Source organism: Ctenopharyngodon idella, chromosome 10, assembly GCF_019924925.1.
Source record: "Ctenopharyngodon idella isolate HZGC_01 chromosome 10, HZGC01, whole genome shotgun sequence".
NCBI classification, from domain to species: domain Eukaryota; kingdom Metazoa; phylum Chordata; class Actinopteri; order Cypriniformes; family Xenocyprididae; genus Ctenopharyngodon; species Ctenopharyngodon idella.
In genome coordinates this window covers 34,083,164-34,111,156 of record NC_067229.1, presented here as the reverse complement: position 1 = coordinate 34,111,156, position 27,993 = coordinate 34,083,164, and the positions used below count along the sequence as shown (strand labels likewise).

Here is a 27,993-nt window from a genome sequence, read left to right as displayed (position 1 = left end):
AGCACAACGCATGCATGTGATGCTGACACAGGATCCGGCCAATAATTCGGACGTAAACAAGGTCTATGTGTGGATCAGATACCCTTAGATTTCATCAAAAATATCTTTATTTGTGTTCTGAAGATGAACGAAGGTCTTACGGGCGTGGAACAACATGAGGGTGAGTAATTAATGACAGAAATTTAATTTTTGGGTGAACTAACCCTTTAACGCCCCACAACATTTAGCATCATGGTAGGTTTTGCACAGTCAAGCACCATGTATTTGTTTTCCAGAATATATATATAAAAATATAGGCAAATTATTTTTGTAATTTTGTTTAGTGCCACAGAAATAATTTACAGCAGCTTTACCTTAAATACAATTCATTGCAAGTGCATAAAAAATGTGTGTGATTGTGTAATGAGATAATGGGAGCATATCAGCCGCACTCAAAATTGCTAAATAGCTTGTCACACATTGATCATTTTTGATATTTTATCTTGGGAATGTTTTATTTATTTTACAAGTAGTAAGAGGTGTTTGTACAGTAGCCTAATAAAAACGTTTTTTTTTTTTTTTTTTTTTTAAAAGACTTCATAGTTTATTGTTAAATGTACGAAAATTCACTAAAATTGGCCTACTAAAAATGCAAAAACATGTTACAAAGAAACATTAAACATTTGTAAAAAAAAAAAAAAAAAAAAATAGTTCCACTTTTTTTCACCATGGTATAGGTTGAGCCAGTTAAAAAAAAGGACTGAAAACATCACTTAAAAAGGGACGGACACTGAATAAATGCACAGTTTGTAAAAAAAATTAATTCAACAAAACTGCTGAGAACATGGCACTGCTTGTATTGACATCTGTTTGGTATTGTATTTGGGTTCTGTAATGTGACCTATTACTATAGCAATTCACATTAAATTCACCAGGCTTCATCAGGCTGCTCAAACCCACACGCTTCCCTTTCCCTCGCTCTCTCCTGCCCCCTGCTGGCCACAGCAGCCCCCCAGGCCTCGATGACGTGATGCAGGCAGGTTCTTGTAGACGGCACGACTATATGGGATGAAACACAAGCCCAGCTGGAGGTGGCGTGCCATCCTGCAGTAAGCAGCCAGAGCCAGAACCAGTAGTGGAGCCAGCAGCAGGAACCCCACCACCAGCAAAGCCACACAACCCCCATCGTCCAAGAGATCCGAGCAGTAGACGGAAGTACCGTGGCGCTGAACCTTTGGAACAAATGGAGAGGAATGCAAGGAAAAGAGTAAGTTAGCAAGAAATAAAGGGAGGTGACTGAAATTTGGCAAAGTACTGTACAAATTATGCTTGTAATATATTGTCAAATCAGATAAGAGCATTATTACACTGACCTGCGATAATTAATTTAAAAAAAAAAAAAAAAAAAAAAAAAAACATTCACATATGGTGAGGCAGTGGGAGTTGGCTGAGACAGCTCAGTTGGAGACAGTTAACTGATCACTGATTCAGCGAAATGATAAGAGAGGATTATGTGAAAGAGTTTATTTCCTCTGCTCACCCAGGTGGTTTGTATTAGTTGCACTGAACTCTGGGAAGTTTAGTCATCAGTGTTTGGATGACGTTAGAGCAATCTAAATGTTTTAATTTCCTTTGGGGGGAGAGAGTTGTAATTTGGGGTGAAATTTCAGTTTGTGAGGACAAGTACAGAAAAAAAAAATTAAAATGTAATAATTATATCATAAATTTCAGTCAGTATTTCGGTCAGTATTTTCTCTTTCTTTCTTTCTTTCTTTCTTTTTTTTTTGAACAACTTTCATCAAGGACTTATTAAATTGATCAAAATGACGGTAAAGACATTTATAATGTTACAAAATATTTCCATTTCATATAAATGCTGTTCTTTTGAACTCTTCTGAATCATGATGAAAATAAAATGCAGTTTCCATAAAAATAATATTAAGCAGCACAACCAATTTCAACACTGATAATACTCTTTCTAGAACAGCAAATCAGCATATTAGAACGATTTCTGGACACTGAAGACTGGAGTAATGATGCTGAAAATTCAGCTTTGCATCACAGGAATAAATTACATTTTAAAAATATTAAAATCAAAAACACTTATTTTAAATTGTAGCAATATTTCACAATAGTAGTACTGTTCTACTGTATGTTTGACCAAATAAATACAGCCGTTGGTGAGCATAAGAGACTTCTTTCAAAAACATTAAAGGGTTAGTTCACCCAAAAATGAAATTTCTGTCATTAATTACTCACCCTCATATTGTTCCAACGCCAGAACGTCGGCTCATTATTGGCTGGCTCCTGTGTCAGCATCACAGGCAGGTGTCATGGTGCTCACGTGAACAGCATCGGCCAATACTGAGTCGGCGTTCTGACGTAGAACCTAGAAGTGCTGCACTGTGTTTACTGTGTCAACAGCGTAGGAGACTGACAGGGAAGAGAAGAAATTGTTGAATAAAGTTGTTATTTTTGTTTTGTTTTTGCGCACAAAATGTGTTCTTATCACTTCATATCATTAAGGTTGAACCACTGTAGTTACATGGACTATTTTATTAATGTCTTTACTACCTTTCTGGGCCTTGAAAGGTGCAATGGTGTTGCTGCCTATGTGTGGTTCAGAAACCTCTCAGATTTCATCAAAAATATCTACATTTGTGTTCTGAAGATGAACGAAGGTCTTACGGGTTTGGAATGATATAAGGGTGAGTAATTAATCACAGAAATTCCATTTTTGGGTGAACTAACCCAATAAAATAATCTTACTTGCCTCAAATTTTTAAACTATAGTGTAGTTTCTTTTGGTCAAATCTTACTCTTTTTTAAAAAATTTGGATTAACATGCACTGGTGAACCATGTACAGTTAGACTATTAATGTTCATTATTAAAGCAAATAGGGGCCATTTTGATTTGATATTGACTTTAAAAAAAAGTTTTTAAAAAATTACCGTTGAATGGCAGAGGAAGCCAAAAACAACCATGACGAGCGATGGCAACAGGATGAGGCCGAAGATAAAGGCAGCCAAACCTACATTGAGTGCGGCAATGATCAGATTCTGTGCTGTAACCAGAACAGAACAGGCCCAACAGTCCAAAGAGCCTCTCAGCTCCAGGGGAGAGTCGTTCACTGCACTGCCTGCTACTGAGTACGGAGGAGGAACCACTACACCTGAGTTGGACATGTTAGCTGGAGTACTGGAGGAGATGGAACCGGTGTGATGGAGACGCGGGTGAAGTGATTCGGACTCCCCCCGATCTGTGGGGGACTGCAGAGAGGCGGGTTTCTCCAAGGTACCATTACGGGAAAGACTCATCTTGCCGTTCATCGGTCTGTTAGTATGATAGTCCAGTTTGTGTCTAGATAGACAGACAGACAGACAGACAGATCATTAATTAAGGGGTATTGGCTAATAATTGCACAGTATTTAATGACTGGCCACAAACATTGTCAATAGCCTTTTAAGTCATGCCTAAGTCAACAGCAATGAAATGACTATTAAAGGAATATTCCAGGTTCAACACAAGTTAAAGGGTTAGTTCACCCAAAAATGAAAATTCTGTCATTAATTACTTACCCTTATGTCTCTCCAAACCCGTAAGACTTTCGTTCATCTTGGAACACAAATGAAGATCTTTTTGATGAAATCTAAGAGCTTTCTGTCCCTCCATACACAGCTATGCAACTGAAACTTTTAAGCTTGAAAAAGTTGAAAAGAGATCGTAAAACTAATCCATATGAATTGAGCAGTTTAGTCCAAATTTTCTGAAGCGACATGATCGCTTTATATGATGAACATTGAATTTAGGCTTTTATTCACATATAAACATTCATCAACTCACACATCAGTTGTGGTAAACGGAAACTCAAGCATGTTTGCTTAATATGCAAGAACCAATGAGGTTCATTCTCATGTTACGCAGCACGTTCAAGCTTCTGCAAGAGGTTTGTTCTTGCATGTGAAGCAGGTTCGGTTGAGCTTTTGCTTATGTTTGTGTGTTTGTTATGTTTATGAATAAAAGCTTAAATTCAATCTGTTCATCATATAAAGCGACGTGTCTCTTCAGAAAATTTGGACTAAACCACTCAATTCATATGGATTAGTTTTACGATCTCTTAATTAATTTTTTGAAGCGTCAAAGTGGTAGTCGTGTAGCTGTCTATGGAGGGACAGACATCTCTCAGATTTTATCAAAAAGATCTTAATTTGTGTTCTAAAGATGAACGAAAGTCTTAAGGGTGTGGAACGACATGAGGGTGAGTAATTAATGACAACATTTTCATTTTTGGGTGAACTAACCCTCAAGCTCAAATGACAGTAGCTATTTTGTAACATAATGTTGATTACCACAAACAAATTTTTGCTATAAAAAAGCAAAAATCAAGATAATAGTGAAACACTTACAATTAATGAAAGTAAATGGGGCCAGTTTTTGGAGGATTTATAAGCAGAAATGTGAAGCTGGTAATTAATTCTTCTGTTAAAAATGATTATTTAAGCTGTAAAGCTGTTTAAATCATTTTTACAGTCATTTTAGAGTTTGTGTTGCCTTGTCATGGTGGTGCCAGTGAAGTTGTAAAACTGGATATAACTTTACACAGGAATAGGTTAGCAAGTGATTTTTCATGCTAAAATCATGTTAACACACAAAGGCCCGGTTTCACAGACAGGGCTTAGATTAAGCCAGGATTAGGCCTTAGTTCAATTAGGGCATTTAAGTAGCTTTTATAAAAGTGCCTTAGAAAAAAACATTACGGTGTGCATCTTGAGTCAAAACAATGGCACTGACATATTTTAAGATTTGTTAGCAAGTTGCTTTCAGTTAAAACAGCTCAAACATGAATTTTAGTCTGAGACTAAACTTAAGCCTTGTCTGTGAAACCGAGGGTTAGTGTTTATGTCCTGTGGCTATACTGTTGAAACAGTGAGTATTTTAACATTTATGAATTGGCCCCATTCACTTTCATTATAAGTGCCTCACACTAACCTATACCTTTGCTCTCTTTAAAAAAAAAAGAAAAAAAAAGTGGAAATTAATTTTTGTAGTTATCAACATTATAAGTGCCGTCGATTAAGCTTAACCTGCATTAAATCAAAAATATTCATTTAAAGGTGATTTTGTTGGTGTAAACTGTTTAAAAAGTGTGGATTGTATTTCTCTAAAAAGTTCTTGTGAAATATAGAGAAAGAAAATGGGGATAACTAACACTGAAGATCAGGAAATGAAGCCGCTGACCCCACCCTGATCTCCAGGATGACCAAAAAGTACAAAACAATAACTTTGGAATGGGCTCATCAGGAAACCCTGAATGCTGACAAGATCACAAATACTATAAAACAGCGGAACGCCAAACGAGCAACATCCTAAAGAAACAGTCATAAAGAGCCCTTAACAGCTTGTTACAGATTCACAGTGATCATTTAAGCAAGTGAATGTCAGGAAAATATTAATTTTACCTTGATTTATACTGTTTGGTCCCTTTGATCAAAAATACATATTGAGTAGTAGTAGCATTGATGACTGATGTTAGAGCTCAGATCATCATGATCTAAGCTATATCATTATGTTCTCACATAAGTGTTTTAGATTGTGACTTCAGAACTCTGAGGTCACATGCTTGCTTATTCTTTCTAGGAATAAGTCTTCTGCTTAACCTTGTTTATTTGGAGTGGGCCCAATTTTTAGTGAATACAAGTATGATATCACTCTGCCATTAATAGTTCAGATGTTATCGAGACCTTGATTTAAAAACCTTTCCCACACGATCACCTTTTAAACTCTTATAAGAGCAATTTTTTGTGACCTTGAGGAAGTCTTTAATGGCCTATAAATCACTTGTATTTTTTAATAAGTGACAATAATTACTGAAAGACTCATTTATATTCTTTATACATTTATTAATTCTGCACATGGTATTATCCAAAGTGATGGTGGTGAATTATTTTAATATTTTATTTGATTATTTATTAATTCATATGTATTTTATTAGCATATTAAAATATTTTATTTATATTTTCATTTTATTTTAGTGATTTTAGTACAAGAATTTGAACATTTGCCAATATTAAATCACCACCATTACTAATCTAACATTCTGATTCAGCGTTCCGATATCAGGAAATTCCACAAAATATATCAAGGGGATTTTGACAGGACATAGACAGTCTTTAGGGAATTAAAGTCAATAGATATGGCAGGAAAAAAGAACGGAGCATAAACTGAGCTAATCTATGAGTTGCACTGGTTAGAATTAGTGTATTGAAAACACTTATTAGATTGAGACCATTTTTATTTTTTTCCCGCTTTGGATAAATGTGGCTCCTAAATGATTAAATGTAAATATATAAATATTTAATATGGGTCAAAGAAACCATGTCTTAATGTATAATACTGAAATTCCTTAGTGTTCTATTTATCCAAAGCCTGAATGATCAAAAATCCACGTTATATATTTGCATATTTAAATACGCGTACATAAATAAACCATAGATATTAAAAAAAAATTGCATAAAAATCATGAAACGTGCTATTTGCATAAGTTCAAACACAATACAAAGTCCAAAATCTTCTATACTTACATTAGTGTAATAGAGAAGGTCGTCCGTTCCCTAAAAAACAACCTTTTCTCCTGCAGAGAAACTTTTCCCTTTACTTATTATATAATTTTCTTTCCTCAATGAAGTATAGACAGATCCTTCAGACTGGCTGAGACGATTATATAGGTCTATGATGTTTATTATTTGTTATATTCATCTAGTTTTCATGTCCACCTGTAGTATCTCCGCTGGCTCTGTGTGAAACTGATCTCTATGGAATGGTCACTCCTCTATTTCAGCCCTTTCTTTTCCTCCTTTCCTGCTCCACTCTTTCCTTCCTTTGACGAAGATGTCCTGCCTTGGTAACTCAGTTATATCTCTCCACTCCCACTTCTCTTTTTGGCCCCAAGCTGCTCTGGCTGGGGCATTTATGAGTTTGGGGTGTTGGGTGGGGGGCGTAGTCTTATCCAGGAGTAGGTTTCTTTTTTTTTTTGCCCAATGAGAAGATCTATGACCTGGACTCCCTTTGGATTTACACACTCTTTAAAAGAGTGTTGGTGTTGGATTTACTTTAAAACAATTTTCTCACTCAGAAATTGTTAACTATTTTTTATTTGAAGTTATTTGTTTTACTTACAACTTCATGCCATGACAGTCTGTGCTTTTTTCTGATACAATTAATTTTTATTTGTGGATTGAAGACCACTGAAAAGATCTTTAGAAGCACGTCATACAAAACTGACATTTTATAATTTAACACAGTTTCCTAAAGAACACATTTCTGCAGTTTCTTAATGCAATAATTGGTATTGTGAGTAAATGGACAGCTTGAATGACTGAATCTGTTCACTTTCAAAAGAAAAAACTCTGCCCGTTACATAACCCTGGTTCTTACATCACGACTTTTGTATTTTCATCACACTCTTAGAAAAGAATCAGACCCTCTGGTCTAAGATAACACATATTAAGCACAATAAAAGGACTCTTGATATCCTGAGGAAAATATATAACATGATTAAAGGGCATATAAAAAAAACTGAAAAATGAAAAAGATCGGGGAAACTCCCAGTGGCACAGAAAAAGATTAATAAGACTATTTCTATCGAGTAACAGTACAAAAAAAATGTTAAATAAAAGTTAGTAAAGGCTTAAACTTATGTCTAAAACCACTGAGGGCTCTCTAAAACAGTTGGCCCTTTGTAAGATGTTTCCCACCTGACGTTTAGTTCAGCTACAGTGAGGGGAGTTCATGTCTGTTCAGTATCTCTCAGGATGTGTCAGAGCTGTCAGGACACAGGGCTCCGTGAGGTTGTTTTCTGGAGATTTCAGCAGAGGGCATGTAGATTGGCTTTGTTTTTTAGTAAGATACTGGAGGTTTTTTCTTCTGGGCCCAAATCAAATAATCTAAATTGTTGGCCTAAAATCTAAATTGTTTAGTGTACAAAAATAACAACAACAAAAAAGTTACATATTGTAAATGCAGCTTCGCAGAAAATGCATGTTTCAATGTTATAATCAGGAAGTATTCTGTTATCAGTAAGAGATGAGTGTGTCAAAGTTTGTTTTGGTTGTGCTTTGGGCCTCTGTGTGACTGCGTGGATGAATACTGTTATCCTACTGCTCATAAAACATTCATTACTAAACTTAAGAGAGATAAACAGTTTAGATGGAAAGGATCTCAAGCTGGCTAGCTGAAGAAGTTAATGTAGTTATACCCATTAATAGACATGGTATTTTCTTAAAAAAAAAAAAAATGCCAGCAAAGCGCTGCAACAACCATAATGAAATGACCCTTCACAATAGGTAATTCTTTACAATGAACTTTGTTAGAGAGCTACATTTGGCAATTTGTCTTCAGTAAAATACCGTACTCACCTGCTGAGTAATAAAAACACCACCTCTGTGTCGCTTTTACAACATTTCAAGTTCTTGCCATCTCCGAAAAGCCAAGTCAATGTTGATTCTTGTTTTATTACAAGCTCTGTCGCATTCTCTTTTTGACAGCAGACTCTCCGAGAGCCTGCTCACTGCAGAGCCATGGGTGTGTGTGCACTTTGGGTGTGAGAACAAAATCTGCAGAACTGAGTAAAATTATGTGCAATACGCGCAATCCCATGCCGAAATTCGAGCCCTGTAACACCAACAATATTCATCTGGAGCAAATGAAACGAGTGAGTGAGGGGACGCGGGTTTGTGTGTCAACTTACTGTCGGAGAGATGAGAGAAGTGTTTCAGATATTTCAGTATTGATATGTATCGAAAAATCGATATTTTTTTTTGACAACACTACATTGCACTTAGTTTATTATTTCAGATGCCTTTTTAAAAGACTACAATTGAAAAATGTATATATAAAATTCAACCCATCAAAGTGGCTAGAAGGAGTGACTGCTTTACACGCCACTGCTGAAATCCACCAGCATTTGGCAGGTTGGCGGGTGTTAATGTCAAGCCCTGGTTGTTAATAAACTTGCATTCAGTTTAGCAGAAAAATATAAAAATCCAAACTATGCACCATTACATTGTTAGTTGCTTTTATTATTGTCATTATTATAATTATTAATGCTAATTAGTATTTAGCATTGTTTTGTTCCCAGCTGTCTGACTTTATCAGAACAGACCTGCAAAACATTTTCAGGTCACGACCCACCAGCTGTGATAAAATAAACTGGATAAGATATTAAGTTCATAGGAGTGAAAACAGGATGATGACTTTATCTGTAAGTAAATAAACTATTTACAGTTGTTTATTTGTTTATTCACAGCAGTGGATTATCAGGAGAGAGAGATAAAAGGGGTGCTGGTGAAACATGCAAGTTAAGTGTGGAGGGATGGTGGAAAACAAGATATATCCTGAGAGTCATAAAAGAGGAAAACCTGTCTTCCTGTCCTTGGAGCCAGGATTTCCGCAGTAAAGTCTGCAGAGAGTGCTGAGGTGTCGCAGAAACATTACTCCTGTCCCATGACCTCTGCAGGCCTCCACTTCCACTCCACAGACAGACAGGAGACTGTGAATCTGTAACCTTCCTCTAATACACTTCCACACACAATCCAGAAATAACGACACGTAAACAGATAGGAATTTATCAGAATGTTTTATTTTTTATAGTTATCATTATATCAGGTATAACACACAAAAATCACAGAATGTTTTAGACAAGTCTGGCTCAGATCCTTAACATTTTTCCTTTTATTTTTTCATTTTCTTTTCTTTTTTTCTTTTTTTTTATACAGTAAAACAAACAAAAATGGCAATGAACCTGAAAACAAACTCGGAGAGGAGAGGTATCGATGTAATGCAAATCTGAAAACTCTCAACAATCTGAAATTCATCAATAATGATACAAATCAGAAAGGTCATTATAATCATAACAGCTAGAATGACTGGAATCATACACGTGTCACAATATCCTGTACCTCATGTAAAGCAAACAAATTTCATGTGTTAAATATACAGTACAAAGACATTCAGTTCATAAAAGTGTACTGACTCTGTTCTAAGCACCAACTTGTGAGATTAAATTCATGTTTTCAAACCTACAGATCATTTATACAGACAGAGAGACCCGGGAGGGGGAGGGGGATCAGCACCATTTTGAATCAGACGTTCCCCCGTAAGCCTCACCACATCAGCACAACAGAAAGATTTACAAAATACATATGTCTCCGAAAAGAGAAGCATCACAAACAATCAATAAATACAAAAGGAAAAGTCAAGTAAATAAATAAAAAACAAAACAAAGAGTAATGCAATTATGATTCAAAAACTTTTATATTCAGAAAATCAAATAAAAGGATAAAATCAATCGAGAAATGCTTCAAAAGCCACAAGTTCGCAGGAATGATTTTTTTTTTTTTGAGTTGTACAAAAAAGATTCACTTAACACACATAAGGTTTTCCAGACAAATGCAATCAAATAAGTTTTAGATTAAACCCGTATTTTTTGGAATAACTGTTACATATACTGTACGTCACGTGATATTTTAATGCTCTAAGAAAATGTCATTATTTACTTAATCAAATACCATGAAATCACCTTTTGTCTAAATGCATATCACAAGGCCCAAATGGTGTTAGTCTAGACTGTTAAAAAAGTTTTTTTTTTCTCTTTCTGAAAACCTTTGACAACTTAAAAAAATAGCACCCAGTAAAATATGCAAATACCATTTACAAAGGTCAGACTTGTAGTAAATATGACACGACCGAAACAACAGAAAAAAAAAATGTAATGCCACTGCAATGGTCATCAGCTCTAAGAGAAATGAATCCCCTGCTTATATATACGTTGTATCAAAGCACCACTCAGATAAACCAGAGACATAGAATAACTGGACCGGTGAAATCGTCTTCCATTTGCATAAAAAAGTAAACTACATCAGTACCTGAATTAATGCACATGTTCGGCAAGTTGACAATTTTTTTTTTTTTTTTAAAAGGAATCACAGCAGTTATCCATTGTGGATGGATGACCTGATAGCCAAGTTACACATTATTGTTAAAGTCCAATGATGTAGCACCACTCTAGTCATTCTATAATCAGGAACATGAGAACTATCAGATGTCCCGTCAGTAGCTGGCTGAGGGGAAGACGACTGAGCTGGAGAGACATCTGCTGATAGTATTGTAAACAATGTGAAGTAAACAGCGATTTGATTGGCTGTTCTTTAAGTCTGCAGTAGTGGTTTTGGTAAAAAAAAAAAAGGAGAACGAAAGGTTTGTGCCGCTGATTTGGGGCAGGAGGGTGGGAGATTTGGTTATGGCTGTGTAGTTTCAGACATCAAGTTCACCTACAGCACGGAACTGGAGCCTGGGAAGAGAAAACTTGTGCATTAGAAATTTTGTGAAAATAATTTCAATTTACATGTGTAAAATGTACATGGTATCATAGTGGTCAGTGAAAATGCTGATATCTAGAGAGCAGATATCTGATGATGGATTATTTTATTTTATTGTATTTTATTCACATTTCACAAACATAATATAATTTCTGTTTTTCATAACGAAAATGAAAAAAAAAAAAAGCAATATCTATTTTATTTTATTTTAATTTTAAACATGTCCAGGTCAAATTTCACAAAAAGTATAAATTCCAGTTTGCATCATGAAAAGGATGTCCATTTTTATTTATTAAAAAATAACAATATCTAATGATATTTTTATTTTATTTTTAATATGTCTATGTCCATTTTAAAAAAATATTGTACATTTTATTTTGCGTACTGAAAATGAAGCTTATTTACAAAATAAATAAATAAAAATGTCATTACATGTTGATACTTTAATATGATATTTTAAATGTCCAGGTCATGTCACAAAAATATTATAAATAATTATAAATTCTATTATGCATAACAAATATAAAGCCTATTTTTAAAAATCAAAATAAGATAAAAAATATCTATCATTATATACTTTATTTTAAACAAGTCCAAGTCACATTTTAGAAAAATATTACAAATTAATAAAAATATTTTTACATAATTTTTTTGTTATTTTATTGTATTTTATAGTGTGGCGGGTCTTCTTGTGCTTGAATGGTTTAAAGTCATAATTAAATTCACACAATGGAATTGATAATAAGGGTAATCAAAATTGTAATTTTATAACAAGTATCTAATTCCTATGGAAGCTTGATTCCGCCATCCGTAATTGGGACTTTTTATCTCACAATTCTGACTTTTTTTTTCTCAGAATTGCAAGATATCAACTCACAATTGTGAGTTATAAAGTAAGAATTGCGTGATATAAAGTCAGAATTGCGAGTTATAAGTCAGAATTGCGTTATATAAAGTAAGAATTGCGAGTTATAAGTCAGAATTGTGTTATATAAAGTAAGAATTGTGTGATATAAAGTCAGAATTGCATATATAAAGTCAGAATTGTGAGTTATAAGTCAGAATTGCGTGATATAAAGTCAGAATTGTGAGTTATAAGTCAGAATTGTGTGATATAAAGTCAGAATTGCATATATAAAGTCAATTGTGAGTTATAAGTCAGAATTGCTTGATATAAAGTCAGAATTGCGTGATATAAAGTCAGAATTGTGAGTTATAAGTCAGAATTGTGTGATATAAAGTCAGAATTGCGAGTTATAAGTCAGAATTGCGTGATATAAAGTAAGAATTGTGTGATATAAAGTCAGAATTGCATATATAAAGTCAGAATTGTGAGTTATAAGTCAGAATTGCGTGATATAAAGTCAGAATTGTGAGTTATAAGTCAGAATTGCGTGATATAAAGTCAGAATTGTGAGTTATAAGTCAGAATTGCGTGATATAAAGTAAGAATTATGCGATATAGTCAGAATTGCATATATAAAGTCAGAATTGTGAGTTATAAGTCAGAATTGCGTGATATAAATTCAGAATTGCGTGATATAAAGTAAGAATTGTGTGATATAAAGTCAGAATTGCGTGATATAAAGTCAGAATTGTGAGTTATAAGTCAGAATTGCGTGATATAAAGTAAGAATTGTGTGATATAAAGTCAGAATTGTGAGTTATAAGTCAGAATTGCGTGATATAAAGTAAGAATTATGCGATATAGTCAGAATTGCATATATAAAGTCAGAATTGTGAGTTATAAGTCAGAATTGCGTGATATAAATTCAGAATTGCGTGATATAAAGTCAGAATTGCGTGATATAAAGTCAGAATTGTGTGATATAAAGTCAGAATTGCATATAAAGTCAGAATTGCGTGATATAAAGTAAGAATTGTGTGATATAAAGTCAGAATTGCATATAAAGTCAGAATTGTGAGTTATAAGTCAGAATTGCTTGATATAAATTCAGAATTGCGTGATATAAAGTCAGAATTGCGTGATATAAAGTCAGAATTGTGAGTTATAAGTCAGAATTGTGTGATATAAAGTCAGAATTGCGAGTTATAAGTCAGAATTGCGTGATATAAAGTAAGAATTGTGTGATATAAAGTCAGAATTGCATATATAAAGTCAATTGTGAGTTATAAGTCAGAATTGCTTGATATAAATTCAGAATTGCGTGATATAAAGTCAGAATTGCGTGATATAAAGTCAGAATTGTGAGTTATAAGTCAGAATTGTGTGATATAAAGTCAGAATTGCGAGTTATAAGTCAGAATTGCGTGATATAAAGTCAGAATTGTGATATAAAGTTAGAATTGTGAGTTATAAGTCAGAATTGTGTGATATAAAGTCAGAATTGTGAGTTAATTGGGACTTTTTATCTCACAATTCTGACTTTTTTTTCCTCAGAATTGCGAGATATAAACTCACAATTGTGAGTTATAAAGTAAGAATTGTGTGATATAAAGTCAGAATTGTGAGTTATAAGTCAGAAGTGCGTGATATAAAGTAAGAATTGTGTGATATAAAGTCAGAATTGCATATATAAAGTCAATTGTGAGTTATAAGTCAGAATTGCTTGATATAAATTCAGAATTGCGTGATATAAAGTCAGAATTGAGTTATAAGTCAGAATTACGTGATATAAAGTCAGAATTGCGTGATATAAAGTCAGAATTGTGAGTTATAAGTCAGAATTGTGTGATATAAAGTCAGAATTGCGAGTTATAAGTCAGAATTGTGTGATATAAAGTCAGAATTGTGATATAAAGTTAGAATTGTGATATAAAGTTAGAATTGTGAGTTATAAGTCAGAATTGTGTGATATAAAGTCAGAATTGTGAGTTATAAGTCAGAATTGCATGATATAAAGTAAGAATTGTGTGATAAAGTCAGAACTGTGAGTTATAAGTCAGAATTGCGTGATATAAAGTAAGAATTGTGTGATATAAAGTCAGAATTGTGAGTTATAAGTCAGAATTGCGTGATATAAAGTAAGAATTGTGTGATATAAAGTCAGAATTGTGAGTTATAAGTCAGAATTGCGTGATATAAAGTAAGAATTGTGTGATAAAGTCAGAATTGAGAGTTATAAGTCAGAATTGCGTGATATAAAGTAAGAATTGTGTGATATAAAGTCAGAATTGTGATATAAAGTTAGAATTGTGAGTTAAGTCAGAATTGTGTGATATAAAGTAAGAATTGTGTGATAAAGTCAGAATTGAGAGTTATAAGTCAGAATTGCATGATATAAAGTAAGAATTGTGTGATATAAAGTCAGAATTGTGAGTTATAAGTCAGAATTGCTTGATATAAAGTAAGAATTGTGTGATATAAAGTCAGAATTGCATGATATAAAGTAAGAATTGTGTGATATAAAGTCAGAATTGTGATATAAAGTTAGAATTGTGAGTTATAAGTCAGAATTGCGTGATATAAAGTAAGAATTGTGTGATATAAAGTCAGAATTGCATGATATAAAGTCAGAATTGTGATATAAAGTTAGAATTGTGAGTTATAAGTCAGAATTACGTGATATAAAGTCAGAATTGCATATATAAAGTCAGAATTGTGAGTTATGTCAGAACTGTGATATAAAGTCAGAATTGCGAGTTATATGTCAGAATTGCGTGATATAAAGTCAGAATTGTGTGATATAAAGCCAGAATCGTGAGTTATAAGTCAGAATTGCGTGATATAAAGTCAGAATTGTGTGATATAAAGTTAGAATTGTGTGATATAAAGTCAGAATTGTGATATAAAGTTAGAATTGTGAGTTATAAGTCAGAATTACGTGATATAAAGTCAGAATTGCATATATAAAGTCAGAATTGTGAGTTATGTCAGAACTGTGATATAAAGTCAGAATTGCGAGTTATATGTCAGAATTGCGTGATATAAAGTCAGAATTGTGTGATATAAAGCCAGAATCGTGAGTTATAAGTCAGAATTGCGTGATATAAAGTCAGAATTGTGTGATATAAAGTTAGAATTGTGTGATATAAAGTCAGAATTGTGATATAAAGTTAGAATTGTGAGTTATAAGTCAGAATTACGTGATATAAAGTCAGAATTGCATATATAAAGTCAGAATTGTGAGTTATGTCAGAACTGTGTGATATAAAGTCAGAATTGCGAGTTATATGTCAGAATTGCGTGATATAAAGTCAGAATTGTGTGATATAAAGCCAGAATCGTGAGTTATAAGTCAGAATTGCGTGATATAAAGTCAGAATTGTGTGATATAAAGTCAGAATTGTGAGTTATGTCAGAACTGTGTGATATAAAGTCAGAATTGCATATATAAAGTCACAATTGAGTTATAAGTCAGAATTGCGTGACATAAAGTCAGAATTGTGTGATATAAAGTCAAAATTGTAAGTTAAAAAGTCAGAATTGTGAGATATAAACTTGTGTATGCGAGTGTTTGACTTACCAGGATGAAGTTATCATATGTGTTCATCAGCTCATCAATGCGGTACTGCTCCAGCACCACCACCCCGGTCAGACTGTGGCTCCTCTCCCGAGCGCAGTCCTCACAGTGAACCACATACGTCTTCCTACTGCTGTTCTCACTGGTCACAAACAGCAGGTTAAACACCTCCACCTGTTCACACATGCATACACAGTCAGATACATGAAGAAAATACATGTCATGACAGAATATTATTTGCCATCAGTGTGTTTTGTGGTCCTCACATCACACTCGTTGCAGTAATACGCTGGCTCATCCTTCACCCTGCTCTGATAGGAGATCTTCTTCCCTGTAGACACCAGTTGGTCCCTCAAAATCTGAATGTGTTTGATGGACTGGAGGAGACAATGTCTAAAAGACAAGACAAGAAGGCGGTGGAACTATGAAATCATTTAAAGTAGGTCTCACTGACATAAACACTTCAACACTGCACTCACTTGATCATCTTGAACGTGTTTGGGTCTGTGATCTTGATTGTGCGGGCGACGTTCCAGGACACGTGAATCATAGGGACGATCGATTTGACTTTCTTGATCTCGTTCCACTCAAAGCGCTCAAGAGCCAGCTGGTATTGATAGGCTGGGAAGACAAAGGGAATATAATGAAAACTAAGTCATGATATGAAGCATGTGACAAATATATTTACAGTAAATGCTTTACAAATGTCTTTGGCGCCTCCTACTGACTCACCGTTTAAAGGGCCCACGTTCCAGGCAATGTTGTTGCACCAGCCCACGGCCTGGACCCAATGCACAGTGCCAGCGTTGATCCACACCAGGTCACCTGGTCTCTGAATGAAGCGGTACACTGGGATGTTTGAACGGTACAGGTCCTCCAGAACCGGCCACCACGAGCCTGTCAGATAGTCCACGCCATGCCTAACACACAGAAGAGACACATAGCTTTATGTTTGAATACATTTATCATCTAAAATGTCATTCTAAGCTATAAAAATATCTGCAATATTATGTGTGTGTGATCCAAAACTTACTTTTCACAGAAGTCACTGATGGCTTTCCAGTAGTGTTCATGGACAGCAAACCACTCACAGTCTCCAGGGCCAATATTGATGTTCACTGAACAGAAGTTATTATTTTCCTGATGTCCTAAAGAGAAGGCAGAATTTCATTTTTTGAAAAGGTTTGTTTTTTTTAATTTCATTTCATTTTATACATGTCCAGGTCACATTTCACAAAATATTTTAAGTATTTTAAATTTTGCATGATGAAAATTAAATCAAAAAGATAAAATCACGTAGCTCTACTGATAATGAAAATTAAGTCTATTTAACAAACAAATAAATAAATAAAATATTTCTCAATGATAACATTATGTGTGTTTGGGAGAGAGTGAGAAGGTTTTGTTATTCTCAAGAAAACCAAACTTCTAAAAAACAGTAAAACTTATAACAGTAAAACTCCACAAGAAAAACAACCTGATAAATCAATTTAAAGGGATAGTTCACCCAAAAATGAAAATTGTCATCATTTACTCACTTTCAAGTTGTTCCAAACCTGTTCCAAACAGTTGATGGGCCCCACTATGGAAGTCAACGGGGACCATCAGCTGTTTGGTTACCCATATTCTTCAAAATATCTTCTTTTGTGTTCAGCAGAAGAAAGAAATTCATACAGGTTTGGAACAATTTGAGGGTGAGTAAACAGAATTTTCTTTTTTGGGTGAATTATCTCTTTAATAATGTCCTATTTCTAAACAAGTTATGGAAGGTTAGAGAAGTCTCAAATACATGAATACATCATGTGTGCGTACACTGACCTGGTGTGCGGCTGCCAGGGACCTTCATATAAAGCTGGACTGTGTTCATGCCCAGTATAGTGTGGCCAACGTGACTCAGCATGTTGGCGCTCGAGGACACTCGCATGAACGCAGGCAACTTCAACAACTCCTGCAGCTGCAGCTTCCACCTGAAGACAAGTGCCCACATTCCTTTACTCACACCAATGTAAGTAATAATGGCACTCATAAAAAAGAAAAATACTAAATAGTCTCCCTGTCCAACATTATTTTATGGACAATTGTCAACTAATGTACCAGTGATATCAAAGTGAACATCTCTCACCGTTTTGGGTCAGATAAGTCAATGTTGGTTCCAAATTTGATGATTTTTCCAACGGCTTTCTGCTCCGAGCTGTTAAAAAAAGAAAATTTTAAGAGACAGCTGATCAAATAAATAAATACTATTCTATAGATTGTTGAGTGATAATTTTACCATTAACCAAAATTTTTGACTTTTACCTGGCTGTGGAAAAAGAAGACCCAGTATTGACTTGCAAGTTGGATTTTGTCACATTTTTTTTCTCTGATTTGTCTTCCTCCTCCTCATCTTCACTGTCTTTCTCTTCCTGAAAATATAGAGAATTTTAATTGAATCTTATATTGGCTGTTTTGAGTGGGGGTGTGTGTCTGTGTGATTATAGCGATTGTGTCCATGGGTACCTATCACTTCCAGGCGATTGCCTGGAACCTCAGCACCATCAAACTGCAATACCCTTCCTCTGAGGGGAGGAGAAGGGACACTTCACGTAATCATTTGTTATTTTATAGAATATGACTTTACGGGGTGAGGCATACTGTTATGCCATCAACACAGTGTTTTCCCATCTAGACTTTCTCACACTTAGGAGATGTGACTCCAGTTAAGTGTGAGATAGTGTTGGTGTCTGATACCACCGAGGCGCTCATGGCAACAGTGTCTACCTGTAAGCTCTCCTGGAAACTGGATGCTTGGTATTGTGCGTATTTTGCGATGGTTGTGTGAGATCTGCTACTTTCACAGGGCCAGGTCTGAGCGGATCCTGAATGGTTCCAGTTCTCGTCCGCCGGCTGCTGCACCTGAGTCCTCACCTCCACTGCATGCTCAGAGTTGGCCTCCACCAGGGATTTAGTGGAGAACAGACCCAGATCTACCAGAAAGACAAGAAAGTCATGGTAAAAAAATTCTAAAAAGATTCCTATTAGAATTTTATCATGAATTGGATGTGCATTTTTGATATAACATGATAACAACAAACAAAAACTAGATCTTTCATTTTTCCAATATGACAAAATATCTCTAGATTATTCCAATACAACAGTGGTTCTCAAACTTTTTGGTCACGCCCCCCTTTAAACCTAAAAAATCTGGCTAAAGAGGTGCTTTTCTATGGCAACGAACTTCTATATCAGGCTTGTTTAGACCGTGACGAGTCAATGGTCTGAAGAAGAATGATTCAGTGGAATTGGTGTTCGGTGCTGCTTTATAAAGGCAGCTAGCGCCAACTGCTATTCACACACTTAAACGCTGTTGCGACGGCTGTTTTCTTTTTTCTGCTGATCTTATAATGTTATAAAATACTTATTTTAAACTTTCTTTTCATCAAAGAATCCTGAAAAAATGCATCATGATCTGTTTCCACAAAAAAAAGAATAAAAAAAATAAAAAAATAAATAAGAACTGTTTTCAACATTGACATTAAGAAATGTTTCTTAAAGGGATAGTTCACCCAGAAATGAAAATTATTCCCTTAATTTACTCACCCTCAAGCCATCCTAGGCGTATATGACTTTCTTCTTTCAGCCAAACACAATTGGAGTTTCACTCCCATTATAAAGCTTGGAAGAGCCAGGATATTTTTTCAGTATAACTCTGATTGTGTTTGGCTGAAAGACGAAAGACATATACATTTTTGGGTGAACTATCCCTTTAAGCATCAAAAAATAAATTCAGCCTTGGTGAGTATAAAAGACTTTCAAAAACTTACAGACCACAAATTTTTGAACAGTAGTGTATTCTGTCAAATTATTGTATAATCAATAAATGTTAAATAAACATTAACTTTTTGTACTTTTGTAATTAATTAGGTCTGCTGTTTGTCTGAAAGTTTCCAGGACATCTGTTTACTATGATAGTGTCTTTACTGATAAGTTGCTGTCTCTTAAAGATTTTCCTGTTTTCTTCTATCTGTCTTTGTTATATAAATGAGTGTGTGTGAGAGAGATTGTGTTTTCTCACTGAGACGGAGGGATCCAGCCAGTCCTCTGATGACAGTGACAGCATTTTTAGGGTCTGTGCAGAATTGCAGCAGCACGGGAGAGAAAGCGTCCCTTTTACTCTCCAGCTAAAATTACAAAAACATACACACAAAGTAAGAACAGCACACTGTGACAATCAAACAGACAACTTAAATGGTTATTGTTTTTTGTTACAACAACAACAATCTTACCTTTTTTAACTCATGTAGACATCTAACATGTCAATATAAACTAATGTCTGACAGAGCATATTATCAACAATTTACATTAATAAAACTGATTGGCCTGAACTCACATAAATGCTAGGCGTTGGAGGGTTCAGTTTCTCTCTGGGAATAGGAGTCTCACTGGACAGGACAGGCTTCACTGAAAATGCTGGGAGCAGGTATGACTCCCGAAACTTGCTCTTGATGTTTGCTCCTCTGTCATAGCAATAGAGAGTGTAGGTGTATGTGTAAGTGCAGGAAGAAAGTAAGAAAGAACAGAGAAAAACTAAGTAAGAGACATGATTCATATTACTCATCAAAGTCATAATAATAATTACATTGTAGAGTGGTAAACATGCTGTTTTAATGGTAGGATGTTGTGAATGGTTTCTAGGGTAGCAATGTTTGGCTGCCAGTCGTGGACAGTAACAAAGTATTTTTAGTTAATTTGCGAATCGGACTGATCCAATTGCAGCTGTTCTCGAGTCAACAACTCACTGATTCAATGATCCATTCAGAGCGAGTCTCTAGTTAACTGAATTACCCCTCCACCAGGTATCTTGAGCAGTGTGACTGATAATGTAAAAGTATACAAATATCTAAAATTACAAAACAAACATTCATCGATTTGTACTTTTTACTTTTAATATTTACTCGAGTAAAATTGGAAAGGAGTATATTTAATACTCTAACTGGAGTAATATTTTACAAGGGTATGTGTATTTTTCCTCAAGTATTTGATTTGTGTACTTTGGCTTTTAGCACATTGGTATGCATTGCTAAGGTATTTTGGGTGGTTGCTAGGTGGTTGATTACTGGCCCAAATCAAAACAGCTTATTATGTGTTGTTTCTTAGATATGGCTCTGGTCCTTTCAATGTCAGTTCATGGCATTTAGACTTTTATTCCTTATAGGTGTTCAGGCTTGGCAAACACCACTAATAATATTAAGTCAATCAGAATCATTTGAGGTCTAAAGGTCAAACGTGAACTCACTTGCAGGCTCGAATGACCTCAGCTGCGTTGTTTCTGATGTTGATGGTATTGAGTGGTATGCTCTGCTGCTCGATTTCTGAGGCGATAAAAGTCTGCCGACCTCCGCTTTCAATCTTGACCAAACGGATCGTCAGTTCTTTCAAAGGAATTTTAGACAACTCCTGCAGATTTAGGAGATTGACCCGGTCTAGAAGTGGAGGTCTGCCGGAGAGAGTCACAGCAACAGAGGTTTGTGTGTTGGTTCTGGCACATGTAGATGATGCTGTGGCAGATGTATCAACTTTTACTGTGTCTTCTTTCATAGTCTCTTTTTTAACATCGGTCTCTTTTTCTTTCTCGACTTCTTTAAGTTCTGTTTCTCCATCTTTCATGTCAATTTGTTGGTTTTCTGTGAAAACCTGTTTGGTCCTGGTTTCCATTAGTTGCTTGTTTGAACCTTTAGAGGAGGAATCCATTGTCTCTGTGTCATCCTTCACTGTTTCCTTTTTAGTCTCTCCTCCCTCACTCTTTTCAGGATTTTCTCCTTTCATGCTCCTACCAACTTTTCTTAGAGACCTCACTTGATCTTTCTGTCTCACCCGGTCTCGTTCATTTTCTCTCTCAGTAAACATGGGACCACTGACTTTCATGGCCTTTGACATGGGACTGGAGTTTTGAGTGAGCAGTAGCTCGCAGCTGTGAACTAGTTTAGCCTGCAGGGTGGCGGGAGACATCAGAGGTTCCTTCTGCTCCAGTGATGTGCAGGTTGGGTCTTTAGCCGATTCAGCTACTTTGGTCTCTGTTTGTTCATCCATCTTCTGCACCTCTGTTTCCTTTTTTTCTTCTGCTATTTCTTCTTCTTTTGCCTTATTTTCCTCTCTTTCTTCCTCTCTTTGACTCTTTTTATCCTTCTCTATGGGCTGGATCTGTGGTGGTGTGACCTGATCTAGGATATCTGTTGTTGGAGATGTGGCAGGTGGACTATGCTGGTCTGGAGGGTGGATCTCAGGACCCAAGGACAGAGATGATGAGTATTTCAACCCAACTAAAGCACCAGGAGGAGGCCGACCAAATGGTCCTCCCCTGTAAGTGTATCTATGGCTGCCCATTGCTGAGGTTGGGGATTTGAACGTGTCCATTTGGTGCAAGTGTGGTTTGTTGGGCTCAGGGCTGCTTGATGTATTAGGACTACTATCTTTCTGCTCTCCTTCTTTCTTTTCTTCATCCTCCTCCTCAGTGTCCATTGCTTTAGAGGACTCAGAAAAGCCATACAACTTGGCCAAATCGCTGTGGCAATAGTCAACACCAGTGCTGATCTCCACTGAGTCTCTAAGTGGAGATGAGTGTGTTGGACTGGGTTGTAGCACTGGCCTCCTCAGAACTCCAATCATATCTTCCTCTTTCCCTTCCTCATCATCACCCAAGTCCGACACCGGAGAGCCCTGCCAGCTCAGAACAGGTGGGCTTGTTGGTGGGTCCAACCTTAGGAGCTCCTCGCTATAGGTGCAGTGAGCAGGGAGAAGGTCTGGGGCACTATGCAACCCTGTGACACCCTCCTTGCTTCTAATGGGTTCTTTACAAACCATCTGCTTATCGGGAACAGTAGGTTTGGACCCACCAACATCATGGGTCTCTAGACTGTCATCATCACTAGTGTCTACATGTGCAGACTCAGAAGAGTCTGATTGGTTGCCAACCTCTAAGGCTTTAGTATTGGCTTTACGGGTTGACTGGCATGGAGAATAATGGTTATTATTGACAGGAGATTTACAAGGTGGGATGAACCCTGAGGTATGTTGAGAGAATTCTTCCTCTCTGTGACTGAAATGAAGTGGCTCGGACAGTAGGTCATCCAGGAGAGGTCCAGAATCACTGGGGTACAATGTTCCTAAACTGGGAGATGCTGATTTCGAAGTAGGCATCTCACTCTTCCTGTCTTCATGCATTCCTTGTTTTCTCTCCTCTTTTGCTCTTCTTTTCATCTGTCCCAACTTCCTCCCATTTTGATGTATGTTTTTCTTATCATGCCCTTTCCTGCCTTCCCTCATCTTTTTCTTTTTCCTGTCCTCCAGTTTTTTCTCCATCCTTTCCTTTGTGTCTAACAGCTCTCCTTCCTCCTTTCTCTCCTTCCTCTTTAAACGATCCTTGTGCCTCCTCTTGGCTTGAATGTGTTTCAAGAGTTCAGTGTCCAGCTTGCTGAGGGAGCTCTTGTGGGTGGATTTGAATCCAGTCTGGTGTTTAGAGTGTCTGCTCTTCTTGATTTCTGACCTCTGTGCCCTCTGACCTCTGTCTGAGGTTTGAGTGGTGGGTTCAGAAGGAGAGTCTGAGTCTCTCTGATCATGTTTCCTTAACCCAGTCTCTGGGTTCCTCCATTCTGTACAATCTCTGACTCTACCCTCAGCACTGCTGTACGGCTGAATGGGACTACGTTGGCGGCTTATGTGTTTGGATGCACTTGGACGTTTTCTGTCCCCACCCTCAGACTGTTGGGATTCCAGGCTAGAAGTGGTACGCCCCATCTCCTATAGAAAAAACAAATGCCCAAACATGTGACAAGTCTAAACTAATACGAAAGAGCACCTCAGTATACATGATTTGCTTTTTGTAATGTAATCTTCTCTGCTTTTTCTGTTAATTTATATAGACTTGGTTGACTCACACTGCCAGACTTTTGACTATTGATATCAAATCTTGGAGATTATTCTGGCCAAGAACGCCCACTTAGACGGTCTGTGGGTGTGTTGTCTGAGGCTGAGACTAGTTCTTTAAAAATGGGGCATAACATTGAAAGGAATAGTTGTCACAGAAATGAAAATTCTTCCATAGTTTACTCACGCTGTTGCCGTGTTTTCCAGAGCGGCTCTGTGTTTTCCAGCCAGGCTGTGCTGTGTTGAATCTGGGCTGAGGTACTGAGGTGACTGGGCTGCTGGAAGGGCCGGTGTGCCTCTGTGGTGGAGGGAGCTGGTGCTGCTGATTGTAAGGCACACTGGTGAGGTTTGCTGGTGATGGGCAATCCCAGCCCCCTTTGGCCCCGCGGGGATGGGGGCCTGAATGATCTCGGACCGGATGATGGGGTGGCCCCTGTTTGGTGGGTTTCTTGCTGTGGGGGCCCTGGCTTATGGCAATGTTGGGTGGAGATGGAAGGGAATATGGTCTGTAGGTGTGATCTCTCATGACTGAATGATTAGACTCCTTTCAAATAAGAGAAAGAAGGATGATCATAAGCAGAACAAAGTATATAATTGTAAATGATATATTTAATGTAGGAAGTCTGTGATGAGGGCTGTTAATGTGTTAAACTGACTTGTCTTAATTCACATATAAAATAGCTGCTGTCTTCAAGGTATATAGAGAAAATCAAGTACACAAAAAAAACAGCTGAGACCACTGGTCTACCTGAAAGCGAGAGGGGGAGGACCTCTTCTCAGACAGGCTCCAGGGCATTGAGCTTTTGTATGCTGGGCTCCAGGGCCGAGGTGGATGTGATGGAGGTTGGCGGTTGATGAAATATTTGTCTCTCGGGTGGAAATTCTGCAGAATTTATCAGGAGTGAAGCATTACATCTTAAGGATGTTCTCATTCCGACCAGCAGATGATGCTTAAAGACCACTGCCCCTTTACAGTGTTATAACCAAAACTTTTTGATTGACATATAGCTCTACAACCAAAAACTAACATTAACATATAGAAATTCAAAATTGTAAATATAAATAATAGTTGTTTGTAATTTTAAAGAGGAAAAAGAACATGACTGACCTGGTGCGAGCTGATGCTTCTACTCCTCTTGCTGGGACAGTCGTCTCGTGAAGGGGATGGGTCACGGAGGGGTGGTGAGATATTGTGAGGAGGTACTGGACGTTTGAGAGAGGGCCCTTGGAAAGTCCTGGACTGAGTTGACTGTGTCCACTTCTCTCCCTGGGTCTGTGGGGAGCGCCCAGTGGAACGCTGCTGCTGGTGCGGACCCCCATACTAAGACAGGAAATAACATCAAGTCAGTCAGGAAATTAGGTTCTTTTGTGTTTTGCTCATCTCTGACAGCACTGTAAATTTTATATATTTGGATGAAAGTCCCTCACCCTGTGTGGCTGGCTGCCGTGATTGTTGCTGCTAGAGAGGTGTCCTCCACAGCTTGAGCTGTAGTTTAGGGTGGAGCGTTCTGGGTTGTGGTGCTGGTTCTGTGTTGGTCCGCAGCCCCTTGGGACCCTCTGCTCCTTTCCGATGCCTCTGTCTCTGGGGTGAGTGTGGGGTCTGTCCCTGCTGAAACCTGGAGGTCTGTACATGAATGAAGATGAATATGAACCATGAATGTCACGCAGCAGTGTTCACATAGGAAATTTGCATATTATCTGTCCTATATAGCATGCAAAATAAGTGCATGTCAAATTAAAGTATTTTGAAAATCTAAATTACAGCATCTCACAAAAGTGAGTACACCCCTCACATTTCAGCAACCACTTTAGTATATCTTCTCAAGCGACAATACTATAGAAATGAAAATTGTATATACTTTTGAGTAGTCAATGTGCTGCTTGTATAGTAGTCCAGATTTACTGTCCTCTAAAAAAATGTCAAAACTGTCAATATTTTGTGTGAGCACCATTGTTATTTAGCACTGCCTTAATCCTCCTGATCATAGAATTCACCAGAGCTGCACAGGTTGTTGCTGGAATCCTCTTCCACTCCTCCATAATGACATCTGCTGGATGTTAGACACATGGCGCTTCTCCACCTTCCGCTTGAGGATGCCCCACAGGTGCTCAATAGGGTTCAGGTCTGGAGACATACTTAGCCACCCCATCACCTTCAGCTTCCTCAGCAAGGCAGTTGTCATCTTGGCGGTGTGTTTGGGTTCGTTATCATGTTGGAAAACTGCGGTTCATCCCAGTTTCTGAAGGGATGGCATCATGTTCTGCTTCAGAATGTCACAGTACATGTTGGAATCATGTTTCCCTCAAAGTGCAATTCCCCAGTACCAGCAGCACTCATGCAGCCTCAGACTATGATGCTACCACCACCATGCTTGACTGTAGGCAAGACACAATTTTCTTGGTACTTCTCACCAGGGCGTCGCCACACATGCTGGACACCATCTGAGTCAAACAAGTTTATCTTAGTCTCATCAGACCACAGGACATGATTCCAGTAATTCATGCTCTTGGACAGGTTGTCTTCAGCAAACTGTTTGCGGGCTTTCTTGTGAGCCAGCTTCAGAAGAGGCTTCTTTCTGGGACGACGGCCATGCAAACCGACTTGTTGCAGTGCGTAGCGTATGGTCTGAGCACTGACAAGCTGACCTTCCGCTTCTGCAACCTCTAAAGCAATGCTGTCAGCACTCATGCATCTGTTTTTTGAAGCCAGCTTCTGCACCTGATGTACAGCACGAGGACTCAACTACTTTGATCGACCCTTGCGAGGCCTGTTCCGAGTGGAATCCATCTTGGAAAACCTCTGTATGACCCTGGCCACTGTACTGTAACTCAGTTTCAGAGTGTTACCGATCTTCTTATAGCCTAGGCCAACTTTGTGGAGAGCAACAATTCTAATTCTTAAATCCTCAGAGAGTTCTTTGCCATGAGGTGCCATGTTGAACATTCAGTGGTCAGTATGAGAGAATTGTACTCAAAGCACCAAATTTTAACTGCTCTAATACAAGATACACAAAAATTTGTATTGTCCTATCAAGCAGACAAAAATATGAACATGATGAATAGGGCATGTGGCTTTGCATGGTTAAAAGATGTAGAGCTGCTTTCACTTAGGGTGTACTTACTTTTGTTGCCAGCTATTTAGACAATAATGGCTGTATGTTAAGTTATTTTCAGAGGACAGTAAATCTATACTGCTATACAAGCAGCACATTGACTACTCTAAAATATATACAAGTTTCATTTCTATAGTATTGTCCCTTGAGAAGCTATACTAAAATAGTTACTGAAATGTGAGGGGTGTACTCACTTTTGTGAGATATTGTATATATTTATATACAAATATTAAAATAAAACTATAAAATAATTGTTTTATCATAATTTTATTATAAAATATAACATAAAACAATAATATGTATTAGGTGTGTGACGAGACAGTCAGCTCACGAGATTGAGTTCACGAGAACGAGGCGAGACAAGATTTTTACACGGTATGACTACATGACTATAAAAATAATCTGCAGGTGCATTTGAAATATTTTAACTAATCATCTTGTAATGGATGTCATTTTAGCTCTACTTTCTGAGTATGAATTATCATATGCAGTAAAAGACAACAATACTCAAGGTAAGCACTGTAAAAGGTTTTGCCACAAACTCAACTGACTGGCTTCTCTCCTATATGATTTCATATGATACTTTTCAGACCTTGGAACTGTACATGACTTATGAGCTACTACAACTTTTGACCTCCTAACTGAACTCCTTTCCACAAACTGATTATAGAAATAAAAACAGTATAAATAAAAATAAATAACAGTTTTGTCTTAGTCTTATTAAGTGCAAACAATAAGTGCAACCATAATCAAAGTACTCTCTCAATATTCAAAGTGCAAATAGAGAGCAAATTTTTCTTCATTATGATACAGAGCTAAGAGATGGTTACAACTACACAGCCAAGCCTAAGATAGCTTCCATATAGGGAGGTATTTGCACACATCAGTGAGCCGCTTTAAATATGTGGGGTATTAAAATGAATGCGTGTTTGAATGCACGCTCACATTTTACTTTTGCTTTCGATTTCGTGATCGTGCGTACTCTGTGAATAGGGAATGGCGGTGCTGAGCACGCATTCTATAAGATAACACATTTGTCAGACGCTTAGGCTCTATTGTGCAACAAATCCTCCGCCTTGGTCTTGTCAGTCATCTCGTCACTTATTCTCATCACGTGATCAGTGCACTACGCACGACTCTGCTGCTCGTGTTGGATGAGCTGGATGGGATTGAAGCGATCGTTATCCAACCAAATTAAA

General features: G+C 37.0%; 2 protein-coding genes and 1 long non-coding RNA gene across 7 annotated transcripts in view; 1 reads left to right on the top strand and 2 right to left on the bottom strand.

The window, feature by feature from the left end:
• Window positions 1–301: 301 nt before the first annotated feature.
• Window positions 302–6,930, bottom strand: tmem88a (transmembrane protein 88 a). Its single transcript, XM_051907985.1, has 3 exons — window positions 6,562–6,930; window positions 2,932–3,340; window positions 302–1,211 (listed from the first exon to the last, which is right to left on the bottom strand). The coding sequence occupies exons 2-3, from the start codon at window positions 3,307–3,309 to the stop codon at window positions 930–932; spliced, it is 660 nt and encodes a 219-aa protein (XP_051763945.1). The 5' UTR covers window positions 3,310–3,340; window positions 6,562–6,930; the 3' UTR covers window positions 302–929.
• LOC127520126 (uncharacterized) lies at window positions 1,099–10,948 on the top strand. Its single transcript, XR_007932049.1, has 2 exons — window positions 1,099–1,246; window positions 9,285–10,948. It is a non-coding gene; the product is annotated as an uncharacterized LOC127520126 (long non-coding RNA).
• Window positions 9,598–27,993, bottom strand: part of kdm6bb (lysine (K)-specific demethylase 6B, b) — a 38,463-nt gene continuing 20,067 nt past the window's right edge. For all 5 annotated transcript variants that reach the window (XM_051907978.1, XM_051907980.1, XM_051907983.1 and 2 more), the window contains 17 exons: window positions 25,110–25,305; window positions 24,790–25,002; window positions 24,430–24,564; window positions 23,869–24,225; window positions 21,055–23,555; window positions 20,149–20,275; window positions 19,834–19,939; window positions 18,540–18,745; window positions 18,078–18,184; window positions 17,902–17,970; window positions 17,598–17,746; window positions 16,813–16,927; window positions 16,512–16,699; window positions 16,259–16,400; window positions 16,046–16,172; window positions 15,783–15,953; window positions 9,598–11,327 (listed from right to left, as the gene is read on the bottom strand). In XM_051907978.1, coding sequence (XP_051763938.1) covers window positions 11,304–11,327; window positions 15,783–15,953; window positions 16,046–16,172; window positions 16,259–16,400; window positions 16,512–16,699; window positions 16,813–16,927; window positions 17,598–17,746; window positions 17,902–17,970; window positions 18,078–18,184; window positions 18,540–18,745; window positions 19,834–19,939; window positions 20,149–20,275; window positions 21,055–23,555; window positions 23,869–24,225; window positions 24,430–24,564; window positions 24,790–25,002; window positions 25,110–25,305 — 4,933 coding nt within the window. In that variant the 3' untranslated portion in view covers window positions 9,598–11,303. The remainder of the gene's footprint in view (window positions 11,328–15,782; window positions 15,954–16,045; window positions 16,173–16,258; window positions 16,401–16,511; window positions 16,700–16,812; window positions 16,928–17,597; window positions 17,747–17,901; window positions 17,971–18,077; window positions 18,185–18,539; window positions 18,746–19,833; window positions 19,940–20,148; window positions 20,276–21,054; window positions 23,556–23,868; window positions 24,226–24,429; window positions 24,565–24,789; window positions 25,003–25,109; window positions 25,306–27,993) is intronic.